The following is a 22,496-nucleotide window of genomic DNA, read 5'->3' on the forward strand; positions in this document are numbered from 1 at the left end:
AATTCTTTGGATGATTTAAATTAATTTTACTGAGTCAGCTTTTTTCCTTTTTATTTTTCTTCAGGTGTAAATGAGTTTTACCTCAAAAAGTGCCTCTGCTTCATAAGTGGGTTTTTGTTTCATCTTTTAGGTGGTCCCGTCAGCCCCAATGGCAGGAGACACGGATTATTCAGATCCATTCGATGCGCGATTGGAACATCGACCGGATCCAGATCTTGGTCTTGTCCCTTGCGAGAATAATGGCTACATGGAACCGTATGAAGCTCAGAGGGTCATAACAGGTCAGTGGACTCACAGAGATGGAGAAGACTTTTGAACAATAAAAGTCTGAGTCCAAAATTAAGTGGTTTGACTGTATTTTCCAGCTACCTATGTGATTTCCAGCATGTTCTTTCTTTGGTTCAATTGATCATCTTGACCAGTTCAAACAAAATTCAAATTTAATATTGTTAATCTGTCAATTGAAACTACTGTACTTTAACTGTTGGATTATAATTTCCCAGCATCAGTGTTTTTTGACCTTCTCTTTTGTGCAATTAACTCTGCTCTTGTGAAGGAGGTCAAAAAACATTTGTGCTTTTTACACCAGACAGGAAAGACTAACAGAAAAACATAAAATTTACCTCATTATCAGATTCAGTTTTACTTGTTTTAGCTTTTACTTTTCTACTTGATCATTCCCAGTGGGAAATTGTATTTTAACGGTTAGAGTGTACATTTTACTGAAATGCAATTGACATGCAATCAATGTTATTTGAACAAATGGGGAGTTGAAATTTTTAATTTTGTACTTTGTGTTTGTAAAGGTAAGTCAACATATTAAACATAATTATTTTAATTTCTCTAATTCTGGGCATGTCAGAGATCAACAAGCTTTTTGTTTATTTTAAATTTGGATGGAAGAATGTTGTTAGGATTGTGTTTTGAGAAGAATAATTGCTTCTTCTCAAAACTGAAATCAAAACTAAAATCTGAAAATATTAATTCATGGGTAAAATGTGGACCTAGATCATGAAGTACTATCTGTACTGTCAGTAGTTTCTTTGAGCAAAGCATGTCAGTGATGGCCTTGTGTCTTTTGAGAGGACTGAAAGGACTCTAATTTCAATTTTCTTGGAATTTACCAAAACATTAAAACACCTTACTACACTGGATTTTTGTCAACCACAGCCTAGTGAGCTTTCAACATCATGAAGTGTTTATTCACCGTCCAAGCTCAGACCCCCTTTCTGCCCTCGCAATTTACTCCCACATCATTTATCACAGAGCCATCGTTTTCCATTTCTCCCTCCTTCGGCAACATCTTTTTCTGACCCTTCGTCCCCCCCCAGCGCTCTCCCTGGTCTCTCCCAGTCATTTAGTGTAAAAGCTTGCCCCTCCACCTCCATCTCTCCTCCCCTCCATTTCTCCATCGCTCCATCTCAAGGGCTCTCCCCAGTCCCCCCAAGGGGATTCTTTGGTTTGTCTCTTTAATCTGTCCTTTAGTGAAAGTCCACTGTATATATTTTGCTCGCTCATCGCTCTCACTCTTGGTGCCCTTTTGGTAAGTGAAAGGCATTTCACAATATTAGGAATAAGAGAAAGGAGCTAATCTGTTGCCACCTTGAGGCAAGCCCTTTACAGAACCTGGATGGAGCCGTTTGAGAGATTAGATTCAGAGAGCTGATGGCACAGCTTTGTCAGAGCTCTGTCATCGGTTTTGAATTGAGTCTGTCACTTTAGAGCCTGCTTTTGTCTGTCCGTCTATCTCAGTCTTTCTTTCTCATTAAAAGTCATGGAAGCAGCAGGCAAATGCGACACTGGCATATTTATCACTGTCAGTATATGGTTTCTAAAATAGTTTAAATTTCTAAATTTCTTCACTTTGTCATGACTCATGAATTCAGTTCATGTGGATAAAAGGCCAGTCCCCCCGCTGACACACATCTGCATGCCTGAACACACTCCCCATCCCTTCCCGTCATCGTTTCGCTCAATCTTCTTTCCCCGTCAAATTGTCTTCTCACCCCTTCCCGCGGTCTCAAATCCCTGCCTGTTTTCCTCCATCGTGCCTCCTTTGAATTCATCATTTTATTTCCTCCAATCTTGTTTTTATCTCCCAACCTTCATCTCATCTCTGGCTGCTGTGACACCGCCAGCTCCCAGTGCAGGTAGAGCAGCGTTCAGCCCTGCTGTGCTTCTGTCTTCATGACTTAACATCAAATGCTGATAGACCACAATCCCCTGCCCTCCTCGATCTCTCATGCCATCTCTCCCTCCCTCTCTTTCTCTTGCTGCCTTTTTTTCTTCCACTTGTTTCATCAGGGCTTCTCTTCTCTCTTCTTACTCCCACTGCTCTTGAATCTACCACATCCTTTTCCCCCTCTTCACCTCCCCTCCTGGCCTTGCTCCCCCTTTCTCTCCTGTTCTCCTCAACCCTTCTTTTTATAACCTCAGGGTCTCTCTGTCAGGGTCTTTCCACTTGGTCACCATGGTAATAACTAGCCGCCTGAAAGCATTGTTTTGCACGGCAAACTCTATAGTAGTCCTGTTTCCATTTTTATGCAAACACAAACATTGCTTTTCTTTTACTACAATTCCAGCTCATTCTACAATTTCTGGTATAAAAAGAAAAAAAAAATCAAACACTGTTGGATGTTTTGGGACTCCTGTTGCTTGGAGATCCCTTGGGAAGCATTTTATCTCATGGCCATATTTGACTCCACAAAACAGATGCAGGTGCTGAGAACCATTTGTTGTCTGGACCCCACTGAGAAATTGATGAAAATGTTAACAAGGAGACACGAACACTGCTGTGAGCCATGCTGGATATCTGCTGGCTGAGATGCAGGATGGACACGGAGAGAGAAAGTACCGTGTTTCCCCTCGGCATCTAACCCAGTTTCTTGTTGGGGCCAACCACATTAGTTTCTGGACCTGCTGCAAGCTGTGCAAACATAATTATTTTAATTTCTCTAATTCTGGGCATGTCGGAGATCAACAAGCTTTTTGTTTATTTAAAATTTGGATGGAAGAATGTTATTAGGATTGTGTTTTGAGAAGAATAATTGCTTCTGACAGGAGCTATTTTTCTTGCTGACTGGTTAAATATGACAAATGATTGCATATTCATCTTCTTTTGTGTGATTTGTTTTTCTTTCTTTCTTCTTCTTCTTCTCTGGTTTGCATGTACTATGTCAGAACTACAGCGCACCCCCGGAGGAGGCCGAATGCGTGGAGGGATGCAGCTTTACGACACTCCATATGAAGATGAGCGAAGACAGCACCTGGGCTACGTCTACGGTGAACTTCACGAGGAGGGCAAGGAGACCAGCAGGCTACCGCAAGATGACGAGAGACCAGCAGATGAGTACGACCAGCCCTGGGAATGGAAAAAGGATCACATCTCCAAAGCATTTGCAGGTAGGAAGAAAATATATGCTCTAGAATTGAAGGAAAAAAACTACTGTTTTAATGGAAAAAGCCAGATAATGATCATTCCAATATATTCATCTGCCCTTTGTATCAAGCCTGTAAATGTTAATGTCTTCAGATAATGTTGCTTTGTATTTTATGCGATGATTCAGAAACCAGTTGATTTATTTATTTTTTTTAATTTATTTTTTTTTGTCAAATCTTTTCATACTACAGTTACAACATATTTCATGGGGATTGTATGTAACAGATTGGTGTAAGTTAAAACGCAATTGTCAATTAGAGGGAAATGGATACCTGGTTTTCAAATATATTTACAAAGACAGAGACTGCGGCGGCAGCGTGTCGGTTGGTCTGTGTTACCCAGAAAGCAGTTGGGCACAATATCGAAACACCAACACCGTGAGTGAAACAATGACTGGAGCAGCCTACTATATAAAGTACTCGGGGACCACTTCTTTATTATTACACATCCACATTTGTAGAGTACGGAAGGAATTGCATCCCATATAGATTCAATACTGGATGGGTGGCAACCCTAACTGTAGCATCTATTCTATGCGCCTTATAATGCGGTGCACCTTATATATGAAAAAAGTTTTAAAATAGGCCATTCATTGACGGTGCGCCTTATAGTGCAGAAAATACGGTACTGGATAGTGTCTGCAAAAATATTGTTTAGTTGTTTTCCAGAGACAACTGGAAAACAGTTTAGTTGTTTTCCAGATCTACAACTAGATCTGATCAAGAGTGATCTCCTGTAGACTTTGACTGGGTCATTCTAACAAATGAATCTGATCTGACCGGAAACATTGCTTTGCAGCTGTGGTTGTATGTTTACGGTTGTCTTCATCCCAGTCGAAGCCTCTAGCAGATTGCCCTGTATTTAATTCCAACCAGCTTCCTTGTCCCTGAAGAAAAGCATTCCCACAACATAATGTAACTACTGCTATGGGTTACTGTGGGGATTGTGTGTTCATGGTGAAGTTCAGCGTTATTATGGCATTCCTTCAGCATTCTTTTGACAATCTATTTTTCAGCACTTTTCTTGTGCGACCTTCTACTACTATTGTAGTAGATGCTCTGTTTGTTTATATATCTCCAATTCACAACAAATGCTGGGGCACTAAACAAAACAATCTGATTTATAAACAGAAATACAGTAAATTCAGTGCAACCATACAGACAGATTCAAAGTCTGTTACATACATTCCAATTCAATCCTATTTACTAAACAGTCGAGTTGAGTCCAGGTTATTATGCCAGGTTTGGAAGAAGGCATTTTTATTTTAGGAAATCCAGCCAACTAGTTAGTCACTGACTTGGCGTTAAAGCTAAGCACGTGACAACAATGATGAGTGATCTCTGGTCAGATGCTCCTACTTGAGTTGTGGGTTTTTGCAGCTCCTCCAGAGTTATCATAGGCTTATCAATTTCCTCTCTAGTTACTTTTCTTTTCGCTTGTTTGAGCAGTCGTCATACTCTTTCTGTTTCTGGATGATTAAATAGTGAGATGTCCAAAATTTGAGATATGGTTTTATAACCTACCCTGCTTAAAATTTCACTGCACCTTTATCTGTAATCTGTTTACTGTGATTGTTGATCTTCATGAAGCTGTTTGCTCGGCTAAAGTTTTCTAAAATCCCTCTGAGACCTTCAAAGAACTTCTCTCTGATTAAGTGCCTCAAGGCAACATTTGTTGTGATTTGGCACTATATACACAAACTGGACTGAAAAGAGAACAGCTGGATTTATTTGAGATTAAATTACACAAAGGTGGGCTACATTTAGCAAGTAGGGGATTTGCAATTGCAATCTGTTGGACTTTTGTTTTGGGGGTATCAGATGTCAAAGTCGTGAACATAAACGGGCACATTTTTCACAGTTTTCATTGTTAACATTTTGAAAACGATACATTTTCCTCCATGTCACAACTATGCGCTACTTTGTTTTGATTTGGTGCTATTCTAATACTGTTCCCACAAGCAGAGAAAAACATGTGGCTGTAGTGCAACTAAATATGAAGAAGTTCAAAGGCAGTGAATGCTTTTCCAAGACACTTTTGTTACAAAGATGTGGTCAGTCATTGATCTCACTGGTTTATTTGTTTAGTTTAGCTTTGCCTCTGCCAAGCTTGATCGATACTTGGTTTTTCTCACAAAGAGCTCTCCCAAATTTATTGACTATCTTCCATTTTATTAAAATGTTTTCCAGCAGAAGAATAAATGCCAACCAAAGACCAAGGCCCTTAAATCCTTTAGATGAGTGAAAACTCTACAGTATCTCAGGAAATGAGTATTTGAAGAGACTCTCTCTAGAATTTATTTTTTATCTATTCAGTGGTTAAAACTTGCTTCAAAATTATCTTTCTTTAAAGGTCAGAACCTTCATTTGAGCTCACAGACTGCTTTTCTGCTGATAGTACATGGTAAAAATAATATTCTAACTGTTCTGACCTTTAAAAAAATCATCTACCTTCCCCCATCATTACATCTCCACAGCTTTTTAACTAGAAATGGAGTACTGTGACCTTCACTGTCTGAGCTCAGATGACATATATTTCTCTCTTTTGGAGTTGAAATCCTTCTGGAAGAATATTGATTTCTTTTTGCTTAGACATGTGGTTGACTTTACTCTCAACAAGCTTTGAGATGATCATCAGGACTGACAGGGGCTTTGGTTTGCTGTTATGACAGGATTGTGTGGAAGGGGGGAAGAGATGGTAAGCGACGAGGTGAAATTGCTTCATAGTATTTTTACAGCAAAGGGACGGTGCAAGCAAACAGTCCTGATAAATCATTAGGAAAGGGGGATGTAGGTGTGAAGAATGCCAGGCCAAGTCCACTTAATTGAGCTGTATCTCCAAGTCACCAAGGTCAAGGTAATGGGATAATAAATCAACCTCGCCTCATCCTCGCTCACCTCCATTCCTTCTCCCCTCCCCTCAGTTAATTACATGCCTACACATGTGTGACTGATCCAGTGTTAATAGGAAAGTCACGGTCAGCACAGCATTGTCTGGATACCCATGCACATACACAGAAATCCATTCTCATCGCATTAAAACTTAAACCAGCCAAACCAGTGAAGAGCACAGAGGCGCTGTAACTCATTGGACGGCGGAGACAATTTCAAATGAAGATGTGCGCTTGATAATTTAAAAGCCAAAGCCATCACTCACCTAATTTGCACCCCTCACTTGCTGTATCTGTTTGTTTTCTCCTTGTTTCATGTCTCTTCTTTGTGACATATACATTATGCATCACTGCAAGGGAGTACTCATACCACCATTAGAGCATGAAGTGTAGGAAAACGCTCGTGTAGCCCGAGTTCTTTGACCCTTTGTTTTCACTTTTTTTTTTTTTTTTTTTCCCCCCCATTCAGAGTCAGCTCTCCGAGCTGGCTTGCTGTCTGTCTCGGCGCACCGAGGCACCGGAGTGTAAACACACAAACAGTATTTTCCATTCTCACATTTAATCCATATTCCCCAGGACTTTCTCGGCATTGCTAAGCATGGCCCACATTGCGAGGGCGGGAAGCGGTGGAAAGGACGGTGCAGCAAAGGCATGGCTACAGAAGACAGAACAAAGAGATGAGGACGGAGGTTTGAGAGTGATGCAGATGAGAAGAGACGGAGAATAGGATAGAGAGAGGCTTCATGCAAATGAAAAGGGACGTCCGATGCTGTGAGATGCTTGGTGGCAGCTAGGTGGATGTTAATGGAGGCCCGGTGTTTCAGTGGAGAGGAGTATTAATGGTCAGGAGATGTTGCGAGGTGAGGAGAGCGGCTGGTAACGGGGGATTCAGGGCCACTGCGGCCACGGCGCAATCAGTCATCCCCTAACACACTTTCTCACACATGTACACACCATCACTCCAGCGGTGACAGGGCTGTCCCCTCAGTCCTCTCCTCCCTGCTGATGTGACATACTCACTCAGATAACCTGCCGCGGGTGGGCAAATGGTGGGGACAGTAGGGGGGGTATCACAATCTGCCAGCAGCCCCTCATCAGCACTTGCTCTCAGGCTCATGTACGCATATGTGGGTTTCCAACTTTAGTTTTTTGTTTTTTTTTGGGGGGGGGTTTACAGCCCTGATCATGACCACAGACTTAATTCAAGCGTGGAAGGATGGTGCGTGCATGTTGGCACAAGTGAAGATGTGAAAGGGGGATGGGGGGATTTATGTGTACTTTATTTATGCAAAAGCTTCTCTACAGAATCTCTATGATTACAATTCTCCCGGCTTATCCACGCTCAAATGTAATCGCTGGTGTGAAAATTGAACGCTGCGGCTATTTTTTCGAATAAGTCCAAATGAGTTTCCCGCCTAATATATTTTTTTATTTTCTTAGACTTGGAGTCCACTTCAAGCAGTCGTGTGAATTTGATCTCAGCACTCCCTCAGAGTTTGACATGTTAGATGGCTTTAAAAAAGACAAAGTGTTACCATCCACCTCAGATTACAGCAGTCATTAATTCCTGGATGTTAATGGACATTTGTACATTAAACAACTGGCCCTGCAGCCATCTTGCGTTATTAGCGATCTAATGAGAGAGACCATCTTATTAGTTCTCTGATGACTGCTCCTAATGAACAGATGAGTGGGTGTTTCAGGTGTTTTTAATGTTTTTAAGTTTTATAGACCACAACAAAAGGTTTGAGGCAATGAGTGTGAGTGTTAGCGCAGTGGAGCTCATGATGTAGAGCCCGAAACCAGCTGGATAGAGGAGGAGAAGGAATAACATCGCCACCCCTAGCAATTACTGTAATGTTGCTGTTGAGCAAAGCACTTATCCTCCACTTGTTCCTCTGCAGCTGCTCATTAAGCAACAGAAAAAGACCTGGACTATTCATAGAATCTCTGCAGCATGGTGAACGTGTGTGTCCTAAAATGAAGGTTGAGACAAAAACACTTGCAGTTACAGGTTCAGGATAACACTTGCTTGATCAAAAATAAAATTCACAAGAGAAATGCTTGCAAAATAAAGCCTTGGATTATTTGAATTTGAAAAATTACACAACTATGATTGGGCTTCAACGGTATTTGGGCTTTATTTGAACCCCTCAGTTCATTGGATTTGGCAGCATTAACATATATCTGGAAGAACAAAGATTATTTTTCTGTCTAGCCAATGAGAAACCTCATGTAGATTTCATGAATTTTAAATTTTTGTGCTGACATTTGTTGGGTTAGGAATGAAGCATGGTTGGTATAAGGCATGGAAGTCTGCTCCATTTTGCTCCCAAAAAAGTCTGAAATGGTGGCGAGACAAAATGACGTGTGCCGTCAGTCAAAAACCATAAGCTGAAAAACTAACTTAGCATGGTTATTTTTATTAAATTAGCAATGTTTTTAGAATTTTGGTTTAAGAACAAAAATGGTGTTCCTTGACTTTTACAACCGAGGAAATGAGATCAAATGATTTCTTAAACAAAGTAAGGCTTTTGTATCCGACACTAAACATTAGAATGCATTGTCTTTTCCTCTTTTAATGGCAGCAATTTAACATTTTAATTTACGTAAAGCTTTGTTATACAGAAATTGGGGGGGAAAAAACATTGAACCATGTTGTGTTTGTGTATCAGTAAGAGCTTTGTCGTTTTGTATGCTTTGACAGGCTCAGTTTTCCTGCATTGTTGCATCATGCATAGTTGTGTGTGTGCGTGTGCGCGTGCGTGTGTGTGTGTGTAAGAACGTGCAAGCAGGAAAAGAAAATTAGATTTCCATTTCTGGCTTGATGGTTCTCTTTGCTGCTTTAAGCAGACCCTTGGGCCATCTGACCAGCTACTCATCAACTTACTGGCAGAACCACAGGGCTCCCCCCTTCACTCTTTCCCCACTGCCTCTTTCTTGTCATCATCTTGCTTTCTCTCTCCCTTACCCCTTTTCGCTTGCTTGTCACTTTTCTGATTTTATTGTTTCCCTGTTGCAACCAGAACCCTCTCTGATGTTAATGGAGAGCCATCTCCTTGTGTTTCATCTTCACTGTTCAATATAAGTGGGACAGGACAAGCAGATATGAAACAAGAGGTAATCCTCCACTTACAAGCAAATAAATAAATATAAGGAGGGTATTTAAAAAATGAAATGGAAAGGTGAATCAAATTAGTAAAGCGTTTCAGTAAAATTACCTTAAAGAAGTCATAAGGCATTCACTATTTTAAGGATGTACTTTTGCAAATGCGTATGCCTTATTCCTGTAATTGTCTGTACATACGAGTGATTTCCTCTTGACAGAAGGTCTTTGTTTGCAGAGCCTCAATGCCGGAGCTGTGTGTGGGGATGGATGTCTTCATTAATTGCCTAAATGTAGCCGTTCTCTTGTCTTTGCTCTTTCACAATTTGAAACGCACAGAATACAGCTGCTGTGTCTAAGAAAGTCAGTTATCTCTCACCTGAAGCAATGCTTACTCTGTCCATGGCTAAAAAAAGAGCCTGCCCTTCCACAAAATAGATTCTGCTAATTATCAGCATGCAATCGAGGCAGGCGAAAGACTTTGGCATACCACTGGCTGTCACCTGTTTCATAGTTTCAAGTTAAAATGAGATGGTAAATAAAGAAAAGAACACTTCCTTATTTTAGCATTAAAGTGTTTCAGTGCAACAACACTTCCTGCTGCATAAGAGTAAGTCTGTTTCTTTTTTGTTGTTGTTATTCAGAGACAATCATACCATCTGCTGTTAGAGAATCAAAACAATAACAATCTTCTTTGGATGACACAGGACTTCCTTTACACAGGAATGAGCCAGATGTTTCTTCCTCATAAATGACTAGTTTGGATGAGTGTGGCTCAGTATTTGCAATAGAGTCGAGGTTCATGTGTCCGTGTTTTCTGAATCTTTGTTTGTTCGGTCGAGCAATTTGTATCTTTGAGCATTTGCAAATGTGGGTCACAGCTGTAGTAAAACATAACTTGCAATATTATTTTCTTAAATAGCGTTAGGACTTTTTTTGTGGGGCGGTGGGGGCAGTTATACATTTTGATTGTGTTATGCTCCACTTTCCAGTTTCCCAATGTCAAAATCCAAATGTATGGTAATTTCTGCCAATGCAGGAGGTGGACAAACTAGGACAAGGTTCCAGTCAACAAGTTTACACGTAGTGGCCCAGATTACAGCCTGTACTGTGTTGAACACACTTTTCTTTCAAAACCACCTGGCATAGATGAAATATTTGATTTACTCTTTGCAGCCTGTGTTCATGAACACTGTGTTCATGAACTATTCCACTCAATATATTACACCAATGCTACTAGCCTATGAAAACAAGACAGGATGGATTTATGGTTTCATGTGCTCTACACCTAGTTTTGACCACTGAACATATTTGAGCTACCATGAACTATAGCCCTAGTCACCTGTTATTGGCTGACAGATGTTGTAGCTCATCTGCTTCAAGGTTTCACATGTTTTATGTTCAGGTATTTAGCATACCTTGGATGTTACAGGTAGTTACTGTTGCATTTAACTCATCCCAAACCAGTCTGCCTATTCTGTTCTGACACCAGAGCACCATTTATTCTCCCACACTCCTGAAGACAATTTCCTATAGCCCTGTGATGTGGTTGTACATTAAAATCACAGTAGATTAGAAGACTGTAAAATGCTCAGATCAGCCATCTGGCACAACAACTATGACCAGGTCAAGGTCACTTAAGGCCCTCTTCTTTAACGTTATGATGCTAATTTTTCACCTCATCTAGATCCCTAAATCCATTGAGTTTCTGCCATCTAATTAGCTGAGGGACTGATTTCTATCATCAAACAACTGAACAGATGTTGGTTTACACTCTTGTGTACAAACTGTGAGTTGATAAAATGCATTTATTTGAGAGATTTTTGGAAAACTTTATGAATGTTTGCAACTTGACACTGAAAACTTGTAAACCACTGCTTCATATAATAAAGATCTGAGGATCTTTACTACGTTTGTATTTCTGATAACTGATCAGTATTTTTGTGTTGTAATTTCATATTGCCTTTCTGTTTTCTCTATGGGTGTGAAGTGAGGATTAAGCCTGGCAGCACAGGTGGTTTTTGGGTCAGGGCTCAGCTAATGAAGACTCAGTTGTGTCTTACGACATATGCAAACAGAGAAGCTGGTGCAAATGTTCAAGCAGAGATATTTTTCATATCGGTTGAGGCGCTCCATACTAGAATTATTTGGAGATTATTCACAAAAGGGTAATTGCATAAATTTCACAAAATATCAACTTCATTTAAAAATTACTGTGAGAACATATCTATAGGGATTATATGGTTGATTGTGTTTTGGCATCTGCTAGAAGGTTGTACTTTTGGTCATTTAAATAATACTTCATGTAAACGGAGCTGCTCTTCTAGCTAAGTACACATCTTGTCATCTTGTATAATTTCCAATAGAGTTGACTTGTCTTCAGGTTTTCTTCTAAATTATGAATGTTTGATGTTCTCATCTTTTATGAAAACTAGATCTATGTTAGACTACTTCATGTAAAGCTAGCTTTTGACTGATAGTAGAAGATGGGTGATTTTACTTGCTTCACTTCCTTTTTAGGTGAATCCAAAGGAAGTGTACCAATCAGTCTGAAACTGGTCACTTTTAAAGAATAGTAGAGTATCATGGAAAAGCAAAATTGAGATAAAACAACATAAATCTCATCTTTGTCTCATTAGATTTTTAAGCAGTAATATATATTTTTGGTTCTCTTATTATCTCAAATGTTACCCTACATTAATATTCTTCTAATTTAAACCCATCTTTCTCCACACATCTCTCTCTCAGTTCTTCTTGGGAATTAGAGGTGTGAAATTTGTGGCGATGGTGAGCTGACAGTGGAGTGAGACAGTGGTGGTCCCAGGAGTTTTTTGTTTTTTTTTCCCCCTCTACATGCTTGTGTGTGCACTGGTGTTTGCGTGCTAGGCTCCCATCGAGCGCCAGGCCACACTTTAATCCTGGCATCAGTGGAGGTGCAGTTCACTCCAGATGGGGCCATTGTACTGCGCCATGCATCAATAATTCACAGAGAGCCAAGGAAAGTGGCAGAGTGTGTCTGCCTGCTCAATAATTAACCAGGGAAGAGGAACATGTATGTACAGCCTGGGTCTTTCTCAAAACGCCCGTTCAAAATGGCCTTTGATGTCGCCGGCCTGGGGGGTCTTTGGATTAGTCAGCTCATTAAGATGTCACCCCTCTGTTCCTTTTATTTGTTTTGTGATCCGCTTTTGCGACGAGCAGGAGTTGGATTTGCATTGTGGTTCTGACACGAATGCATAATGTACCTGTGAGTGCGTGTTTGCAGAAAAGGCAGCAGTAATGACTGGTATTACAGCAGTCAGCCATGGTATATCGTGAGCTATTTTCAGCTCCTTCTCTCAGTGCACCTTCTGTTGCTTTGCAGTGAATAAAATAATACAAATGCCCACACACCTCAGTTCCTCTGTCACACTTTGCTGTGGGTTGACTTACTTTTGAAGTCACTTTTTTTTCATTACATTTAATGCTAAGAGACAATTTCTTGAAGTGGAAAGTTCAGATTACTATAAATAAAAGCGATGCTGCTACTCCCCTCTGTTCTGTCTCCTGCCTCCTTTAGCCTTATCTGCCTTGATTTATTAGTGTACACACAGGGTCTGAGACTCTGTTTTTCTCGCGTGGGATTTATCAAAGGTGCAGGGGTTAGATTATATTACTGCTCCTCTTGACAGGAGGTAGAGTTAACTACATTTGTTGACACCACAACTATGTCATCTCCACACATGCAGCCTCTCACGTCCGCTCTCAGCGGGGCTCCCCTTTCTCGTCTATCTCTTCCACTTCTCACATCTTGCTCGCTCATTCTTCCTCACATTAAAACCCTCCTCTGATGTTTGGTCTCACTTCTTAATCATCACCTCTTTTCTGTCACCTGCCTCGTTTGGTGAACATTGTAAAAGCCCATCTGCTGTTTTCTTGCTCTTCTCTCTACTCCCAACCCCCCTCCTCTATTAGAAATGAGGGAGTTGACGGAGTTGCCCTGGCCTGCCCCTGTGGGTCAGCTGGAGGAGGAGCCCCCTGTCAGAGAGCAAGGTGACCTCTCACCCTGAACATCCCTGCACCCCTTTTCACCCACATTGTCTTTCTTTATTTGCATGCAAGTTGTCCAGACCCTCATGACCCTGTTGTTTAACATCTGCTATGCCCTCTGTAGAGCACCTGCTTGTAGCAACTGTTGAATGCTATAGGGCAAGGTGTGTAAAAACTGTGAATATCTGCCATTTTTAGCTGACTGAGTATGTGAAATAATTGCCACAAAGGTTATGACAATCAAAAACAAAGTTGTAAACCAAATACAGGACAAGAAAACGGCATCTTTCCATCTCTTTTCGGCCTGAAATTTTCAAGCAAATTGTAATGATGCTGGTAAATTTCTTTTTATCAGACTCCGACCTGCTGACCTGCAACATGACCCTTTCAAATCTAATCCCCCCATGCTGCTTATGTGGATCTGCGGTAGTCTGTTATCTGATGTTTGTTCCCGTCTGCTTGAGTGGATTAATCCCCTTTGATCATATTGCTATGTAAATAACATGACTCACTCTCTGCCCCCCCGCCTGCCAACAGCACAGTTTGACGGTGCAGAGTGGGATCGCTCGTCGTCGCCCACCGAGCGGATGCGTCCTGCAGCTCCCAGGTCGAGCCCGCTAGCAGCAGGAGGAGGAGGAATGAAGTTCCGAACGCCTCATGAAAGCCCCACCATGATGGGGGAGAGAGTAGACCCTACTCTGCCTCTGGAAAAACAGGTGTATGTATACTGTCTTCTGATAGTCAAACAGGAACCCAGCATCAAAAACGTAGCTCAGCATAGATCGCACTTCAATTGGGGGAACACAATTATATTTTGTGAAATTGAGTTTCTTCTGCATCTCATCATGTTATAATGTTATACACTCATCAAAAACACACCTCAAATATGGATAATTCTTTCATACATGAAATCCTTCAATTTCCCATGGCAGCCATTTGGGTTGCATGAAAGTTCGCTTTCAGCTAGCGCCTCAGAGCTGCAGTCTCTAAGTCGAGCTTCCGCTTCTCTCAGTAGCCCTCCGCTGCAACTCTGCCACTTAGCTCCTTCAGACTAGTGGCAGCAGCAATTAGCAAACATCTTGTGAAACTGTGCATCCTCTGAGCTTATTATACAAATTACTTACCAGTGCGTCACTGGTAAGAACGCTGTTAAAGGCTTATTGGTGGAACGTTGTTGTGATAATATGCTGAAGGCAGCGTTAGAAAGAGCAGGAGCTTCTTAAAGAGACAGCGACCCAATTTCAAGGCATTAAATCGCAAAGTCAAATGTTTTTCAAGTGATGTTGGAAATGTACAGCATTTTTTTAAAAACTGAATGCAACATAGTTATTGATGATGCTATAAAATGGAACTATGTGCCTGAAAAATGCATAATACTACCACTTCAATAAAAGGCAATAATTAGCAAAGTTAATAATTTAGCTGGAAAACATCTAAAGCATGCAGGGCAGTGTGCCTTTAGGACCCGCCTTGGGAAGCACTGCCATAGAGATGCACAGTTAAACTGGGCATTAGACCCCTTTCACACATGAAGCAGAAATACTTGAAATGGATCCAAGTCCTATTCTGTTTGTGAGTTCAGTGCACACTGCTTTCCACCTGCAAGGCTTGCTGGATTACAGCCCTGATCTGGTTGGATTAGGTATTAGCCAACCCCAGTGGTTGAAGGGAACCACTGGAGTTCAGATGGCACCTGGACTTTGTTGCTCAGTTTGACAGACTAACAGATGGAAATTGCAACCTGAAAAACTTGATACTTTCTTCAAAGAGAAAAACTAATATTGTTTTTTTTTTGTTTTTTTTTAACTGAGGAGGAAAACTAAGAGGAAGCAATAGGAGCGAGTAGCACGAGTTTCTTGGATGAGTGCAGAGAGCTGGAGCTCATTCAGCAACTGACAATTAATGCTTCCATGTTTTTCCCACTTTGGTTGTTGCAAAAGAGCAATGTGACTGTCTGGTGTGCTTAGGATAGTTTCAGTAAGACTCATTTAAACAAGAAGTCACTAAAGCTTAGTTCATATTTATTAAGGACATTAATACTTTTGTAATTTCTTACAATTGGACACACCCAAACAAAATCCTTCTATTTTGACCTCAGTGTGCTGAACAGCCTTCTTGGTGGCATGCTGCTGCCAGGCAACATGTACAACAATGGGGTTAGAAGTTGTGCACTCCGCCCACTGCTTTCTGTTCGCAAGGTTCCCGCTTTCAAACTAGCATTTGTTAAAAGCCTCACAAGTTTATGCCGGTACTTATGCATGCAATTTCATTTACAAAGGCAGTAAATGTTTCTTCATTTCTTTCACGGATACATTTAATACATTTTATGTAAAAGTCATCATGAACATGTAAGGGCAGATACCGTGGTGGAAAGAACCCCATTAAAAAGTCAGACACTTTTATTGCTCTGCTTTGATGTGTTATGGGCTTGGACAAATTCAAATGAAGCCGTTACATGTTTCAACTAAACAGTGGCGGGAGAGGTTTAAACATTAACAAATTAAGTCCAAGCGTTTAAGATGCACATTTACCTTGGTCTTCATTTCAAACATCATTGGTGTAATTTATGTGCCGTCTCTGTGCACATAAAGAGCTGTTTTTCTAATGAAACTCCGGAGTGCAGCAGCCCTTAAGCACAGATGTAAATTCAGACACGCAGCGTGTGTGCATTTGAACATGTGAACATGTTCACGTGACGAGTTGCCATGCTCTGTTACTCCGTTATAATCACTTTGGGGCTATTTGGGGATTTGTGGTTTCAGGACAGTTTTAAAATGCAAGACATGATTGTAAACCTGAGGTGGGCATGTCTTCTTCCTCAGTCGTCAATGAATCCGCCTTGGTCTGGTCGTTAACAATTTACAGTGCTGTGAAAAGTTATCCAGTCGTTAAGCATCTTCACATCTTAACTCACTCCAACAACAGTCTTCATTATATTTTATTTAGCTTCTCTGTGATGAAACCCAAAATGGTGCATTTAATGTAAAGTGTTTTTGCAAAAATACTTAGGTTTTCAAAAGTTATCACATAAAAAAAAAAAAAATTAACCCAGTGCAACAAGCTGCCTTCAGAAGTAAACAGATTCCAACTTTATCTAATTAAATTTCTGTACAAATATAGCTGAGGACCTCAGAGGCTTTTCTTTTTAAGAATAAGTATTGGAGAAGTTTTATGCAGGGTTATGGTATCAGCCAATATCAAAATACTTGAACATTTCATAGAGTGCAGTTTTAATCCATTACCTGAAAATGGAAAGATCATGACCCAACTGCAGATAAGAAATGAAAAAAAAAAATCTAGTTCACTTCATACCATGTAGATGACACAGCAACAACATTTATGAAGATGCCCTTGTCAGATGAAATCAAAATGCAGCTTTTTCTACTCTACATACAAAATGCTACATACAAAGAGTGTCAAAAAACTAACATAGAACGTCATCCTAAACACATTAATTCCATTTTCCGTTGTTAATCCTGGCAGTGCTTGCGTCATGCTGTGGATATTTGTGTTTCACCAAAGCTGGGAATCTGGTCAAAATTGATAGAGGGGAAATGGGTAGAGCTACATACAGGTTAATCCAGCAAGAAACCCGTGAGTCACTTTCCATCACAACAGCAAGCCTAAACGTAGTGCCAAGCAACAAAGGCAGGATTTGTGTTAAATCATAAAGTTGTTCAGATGTTCTCTCTCCAATCTGCGTTTGCTGTTCCCCAAAGGACAAGGGGGTCATCCGTTTGTATATTTGCAAAGTTTCTGTTGACAGACACACAAAATATTTGCTGTAGTTGCCACAATTGGAGGTTCTATAACATATTTAATGGTGTTTGTTGAGCACAAATGTAATCCACAATTTAGACCCCATTTTACCACTAAATATATGAAAACAATGTACCCTTTTCCTTCCTCTTTACAACTACATGCCACTTTGTTGTTCTGTAATATAGAATTACATTAAAATATGTGAGAACTTGCGGAAGTAATGTGACAAATTGTGGGGGGGAAAATGGCATGAACTATGAATTATTTGTCAAGCCACTCTAAACCGGGTCGAAATCCTAGTTTATCGTTTTTCAACATTTGTTTTTTTTTTCCATTGAAGAACATTTATATAACATATTAGAATGACAGGAACACAACGCCACAGCTTCTTAGCTATATATTCCACATCTCAGTAAAGAGTGCAGATATATTTTGTTTGCAAATATATACACCTTATTGTTGCTGTTATTTGTCTGTAACCTGACAGATGGTACCACGGCTCGCTGTCGCGCTCGGAGGCAGAGTCGCTGCTAACGCTGTGTAAAGAGTGCAGCTACTTGGTGAGGAACAGTCAGAACAACCGCTCTGACTTCTCCCTGTCCCTTAGGTAAGACGCAGACCTTAAAAACTAGAAACCGTTCAACCCCTTGCTATGTTCATTATCGGTCTCTGATGACAAGCTCTGTACTTTAATTACACATTATCATGTTTTTTGTACTGTGTGTATGTGCACGACTTCAGACGCCTGAGCTGCTCATCTCATATTGCGCTCCCCAACACCCCTCCATCTGTCTCTGTCTTTCCTCTCCCATCTACCATCACCTTCACTTAACATCACTGCTGCACTGACTCCTCTACTGATGCTCATGTGTGAGGCACAATACTGCTTATCTGGTCAAATCGCTCCCTTGTAATTACAATCGCGATCCATTGTGCCGGCCTTGCACCGGTCTCCCCTCATCACTCTGTCCTCTCAGCATCCTTGGCCTCCCCCTTGGTGGCCTTCCTCCGTAGCCCCAGCGGGCCGTCTAAGTGGTAATCAGTCAGGTAGAGCACACTTCAGCGCACACATCATCCTCCACATAATCACTAATGAATATGAATTACCGTCTGTGGGACACCCAAGAAGGGAATTAGGTAGGGAATAGGGAAGAATGGGAATGAGGGGAGTGGAGTCAGTGTTGTGGTGACATATAAACAAGCTCATGCATTACTCATTCAAACGAGTGGAGTGGTTTTGACACACACACACACACACACACACACACACACACATGCGTACACATGATCATGTTTGCTTAGGCCACAAGGTCAGTGCTGAAACTTTTCCCCAGTTAACACACGAGGCTTAAAGAAGTGAATTGATCAAGATCTGTGAACCTTACGACTTCTTGATTCTTTTTTTTTTCTTTACCCAAATTAACAGAAATGTTGTGAAGTTAAAAAGTTTTCAGCCTCCTCAAAAAAAAGCATTTCTCTGCCAGTCGATCTGAAAAAGAGAACGAAGAAGAAGAAAAAAATATAACCAATGTTTTAAGATATCTATCTCAGTTTGGTGAGACTTATTTTGACCTCCTTGGTTTGAATAGGAGTGTTTTCTGAGTTTCTTATCCAATAGGGATTGTTACAAGCAATTTCAATTTTGATTCATCTCTGCTTTTCTCAATCAACACGTTTTTGCATAAAATTTGCTTCTGGTTTTCCATCGAGTTTCTGAAGCTGGGGCATGCGTACGAATGCTAACATTGTAACTTTTCCCTCAAGTTGTAATCCACATAAACTAAAGCCTTTAGCTAGTGGAGCTTCTTTTGAATAAAGCATGCCATTTTAACCACTAATATATATTTACGAGATTTTTAGCTTCATATCATTTTGATTTGGGTCAAGCATAAAAACATATGGAGATTCAGAAAGGTCTCAAAGCTCAACTTTGACCAGAAAGTTTAGAAACTACAGAACTTGTGTTCATTAAGCTGCTATCACTTTTACATACACTAAACAGTGAAGCTGCACATCTCTGCTCTGTTTGGTATCGGAACTGTTTTTTCAGAATATAATAAAAGCTTTGTTTTTATTTATTGAGCTCAAATCAGCTCAACAACATTTTGTGGATTTTCCTAAACGTTGGCATTTTATGACCAAAAATGTATCAATTGATGTCAAACGATCTTGATTGTCTTTTCACCACTATCTTGTCTTCTATTGCCACAGAACTGCCTAAATGAGGACAAGAGGTGTTTAAGAAAATGTCTTTTTGAAACTGGATCCACCAGCTTAGTCTTAACAAGCTGTGTTTTAACTGGGCCCTTGGTCAGTTTGCTATAAATACCCCTGTCATGTCAGTAAAACTTCTATACAAGGACTTTTATGGTACAACAACCCAGTACAACTAAATTTACTGGGGAAATGCACACAGTATCAGAATGTGTCTGACATTTTTTTTTATCATGTCCTATGGGGGTGGGGGGGAATGAAACACTCAAAAACTGTGTCCCAGATTACAAAGAAATGTAAACAATAGCTGTAGTGACTGTCAAAGATTGTTTTTGTGTTTTTTTTCTTTTTGAAGACGAACTGAAAGAGTCAAGCTGAAAGAAATACAGAACAGAATAGTTACAACCCCTGAAAACAAACATCATTTTTCTGTAAAAACATATCAAATGGGTCTAAAAATAGTACTGTGACAGTTCTATTAAAAGTAACAAAATCCTCAAAGGCTTAAAAGATTTGTCACTTTGTCACTTTAAGTGTTTCAGGTTTTAATTTTCTGAACAATGACAGTTTGCTGACCAGTTCCAGCTCTTGTCTTTTGCTTCGCTCCTATAATTAGACATTAGACTCTTAAAGGAGCAGTCCTTTCAAAGCTGCATGGATTTTGAAGGGAAGGTGTGGCTCTTAGTGCAGCCACTGCCACGGCCTCCTTGTTTTTCCTCTGAGGTTATGTTGTATTATTACTCCATTCATCCATCAAACAAAAACCCCCTCTTTCTTATTTGTGTCAGTGTTATTAGGTTTTTGTTGGAATCATGTTCCCAGAGTAAAATAAAAAGCAAACATAAATCCAGGCTATCGCTCGCACACCGTCATGGGACCAAATGCTTGATGTTAGGCGCTCCAAATTTCATTTCATGCTTCTTTACTCCCCTTACACTTTTACGTTTTTTTTGTTTGTTTTTTTTTTGCTTTTGTTAGAAGCGTACACTCATTCTTTTAAATTTCTTCTTTTTTATCCTTTCTTCACAGGAGCTGCCAGGGTTTTATGCACATGAAGTTCACCCTGTGTAAAGACGGGAAGTACGTGCTGGGACAGAACAGCCCTCCCTTTGACACCATTCCCGAGGCCGTCCACTTTTACACCACGCATAAACTCCCGATACGAGGCGCTGAGCATCTGTCCCTGCTCTTTCCAGTGCAGGTGCAGACCCTCTGACTGATTCAGTCCTGTGGACCTGAATGATTTCATTTTGATCAGAAACAGAAAACATGAATGTTAGAGCGAAAATCTCAGCGGCGTGAAACTACTCCATCTCTTTCTTTTCTTTTTTTTTTTTTTTACTGGATTACTTTTAGTGTTTCAGCTCATGTGGGGCTTATTCTCTCAGCTGTTGCGTCTGTGCCATGTGCAGAACATCTTGGGGATCAATTCCCATGAAATGCAGTACCCGAGCTATCAGCACCTTTACTGCAGCAACTCTTATCTGTGTGCTTAACCAAGCGGGTTTACTTCAGGACATCTTCTACACTTTGTTGCATTTCTTTCTCAGTCGAGAGAAATGCACTGAGTTTTAGAAGTGCAGCCGCTGCAAGAAAGCCTGCACATTGTGAATGTACTGATTCTCAAGTTTATTGAAGAACATGAGCAGAAGACATTATAAATTATTACTACATAACACTAAACAACCTTACAACCATAAAACAAAACTGTTTGTGAGAAGTCTTTAAATTGAAATCCCCTAAGACAAAATGAATAAATTAGGCTAAATAAGACAAGAAACCATGTTTAAAGGGAAAATCTATACTGGAAAGAAACCTATTTTTAAAGACAGACAATTTTTACCTACATCAGTAATGGATCAATTTTTTTTTTTTTTTTTTACAAACTCACAACTGTTGAATTCAACCCAGCCTATTTTGTATGCTGTAAGGGTTGCTTGACACATGTCAGTGTTATTTGTTAATTGTTCATTGTATTAAAAAAAAAAAAAGTGTTGTTCTGGTACTTGATAAAACTGAGTTTTACCTCTTGTTGCCTGCACGTTTTGCACTTGTATTTGTTCAGAGTTACTGCCATTGTCTTACAACTGACTTGAAAACCAGATCGCACTACAAACTGAGCTGCAAGCCACAGATTATGAGGCAGAGACTCAGTATTTACTCGAACTTTAAAAACCTAGAAACATTGGCAGTGCATGCAGTCGTTTTCTCACTTCCTACAGATTTTTGTCTGCCAACTCCGTCACATGGATGAATGTAAGCCGTACTCGATTCATGCCGTCTGGAATGGGTTTAAATGTCAGCTGTCAAGCTGCAGTATTTTTAGGTTAAAGCTAGTTTTAGGGGAAAGCATTTCCACACCACTACAGCTAACACTTTTATTTAAGTCATTGTTTCCTAACCCAAAAGTATCTAAATTGCATTGGTTACTCTTTGCCTGTTAAGTTCAAATGCAGACAAAGCTCAAGTTTGAAACTACTTTCATTCATTACAGTGAACAAAAAGTTCTTATAAATACCCTGGTTTTGCTTGACAACTCCTAGATTTTAAACAATTTTTACTTCACATCTTAAAGGAAAATTCACACACACTGATTATGAGAAGGGATTTTCATATAATTTCTAACAGATTTGACAAGTTATGTGATTGCAACATGTAGTTGTATAACTATGGTCAGAATGAAATGAGGCCATGGAAGGAAAAAAGGAATGAAAACTAAATGGTAGTCAAGCTAATATCAGGTGACTCTCAGTTTTATAAAACCAAACGACTAGATTACAAATTAGAGGTAAAAAAAAATTACATCAGCTGACACAAGCTCTGTTTTAGAAAGATAAGCAGTGTTTTGTCTGCAGTAAAAGAGCTCGAGTATATTGGCTTACACTGCCTTGCTCGGAGATGACAACAGAAGATACAAATGTACAGATGGAGCATTTTGGCTCTTTTTAAGCAGTATTTGGAGGCCTTTATTCTTGTGTATGCCAGACCTTTTTTTTTTTTGTCAAATAGAAGCTAAGAATTCCTTTTATTAAAGGTGTATTTTCATAACCATCAAA

The 22,496-nt window shown here is 40.1% G+C and overlaps 1 protein-coding gene across 6 annotated transcripts in view; it reads left to right on the forward strand.

Annotated features, from left to right (window-relative positions):
- shdb (Src homology 2 domain containing transforming protein D, b) overlaps window positions 1–22,132 on the forward strand; it is a 29,673-nt gene extending 7,541 nt beyond the window's left edge. For 5 of the 6 annotated variants that reach the window (XM_016674615.1, XM_016674617.1, XM_007558742.2 and 2 more), the window contains 6 exons: window positions 131–281; window positions 3,181–3,402; window positions 13,390–13,467; window positions 14,002–14,182; window positions 17,714–17,833; window positions 20,470–22,132. In XM_016674615.1, the coding sequence (XP_016530101.1) occupies window positions 131–281; window positions 3,181–3,402; window positions 13,390–13,467; window positions 14,002–14,182; window positions 17,714–17,833; window positions 20,470–20,656 (939 nt within the window). In that variant the 3' untranslated portion in view covers window positions 20,657–22,132. The remainder of the gene's footprint in view (window positions 1–130; window positions 282–3,180; window positions 3,403–13,389; window positions 13,468–14,001; window positions 14,183–17,713; window positions 17,834–20,469) is intronic. The other variant, XM_007558743.2, reaches the window with a different exon arrangement.
- The last annotated feature ends 364 nt before the right edge of the window (window positions 22,133–22,496 follow it).

Source organism: Poecilia formosa, unplaced genomic scaffold (assembly GCF_000485575.1).
Source record: "Poecilia formosa unplaced genomic scaffold, Poecilia_formosa-5.1.2 Scaffold98, whole genome shotgun sequence".
NCBI lineage: Eukaryota > Metazoa > Chordata > Actinopteri > Cyprinodontiformes > Poeciliidae > Poecilia > Poecilia formosa.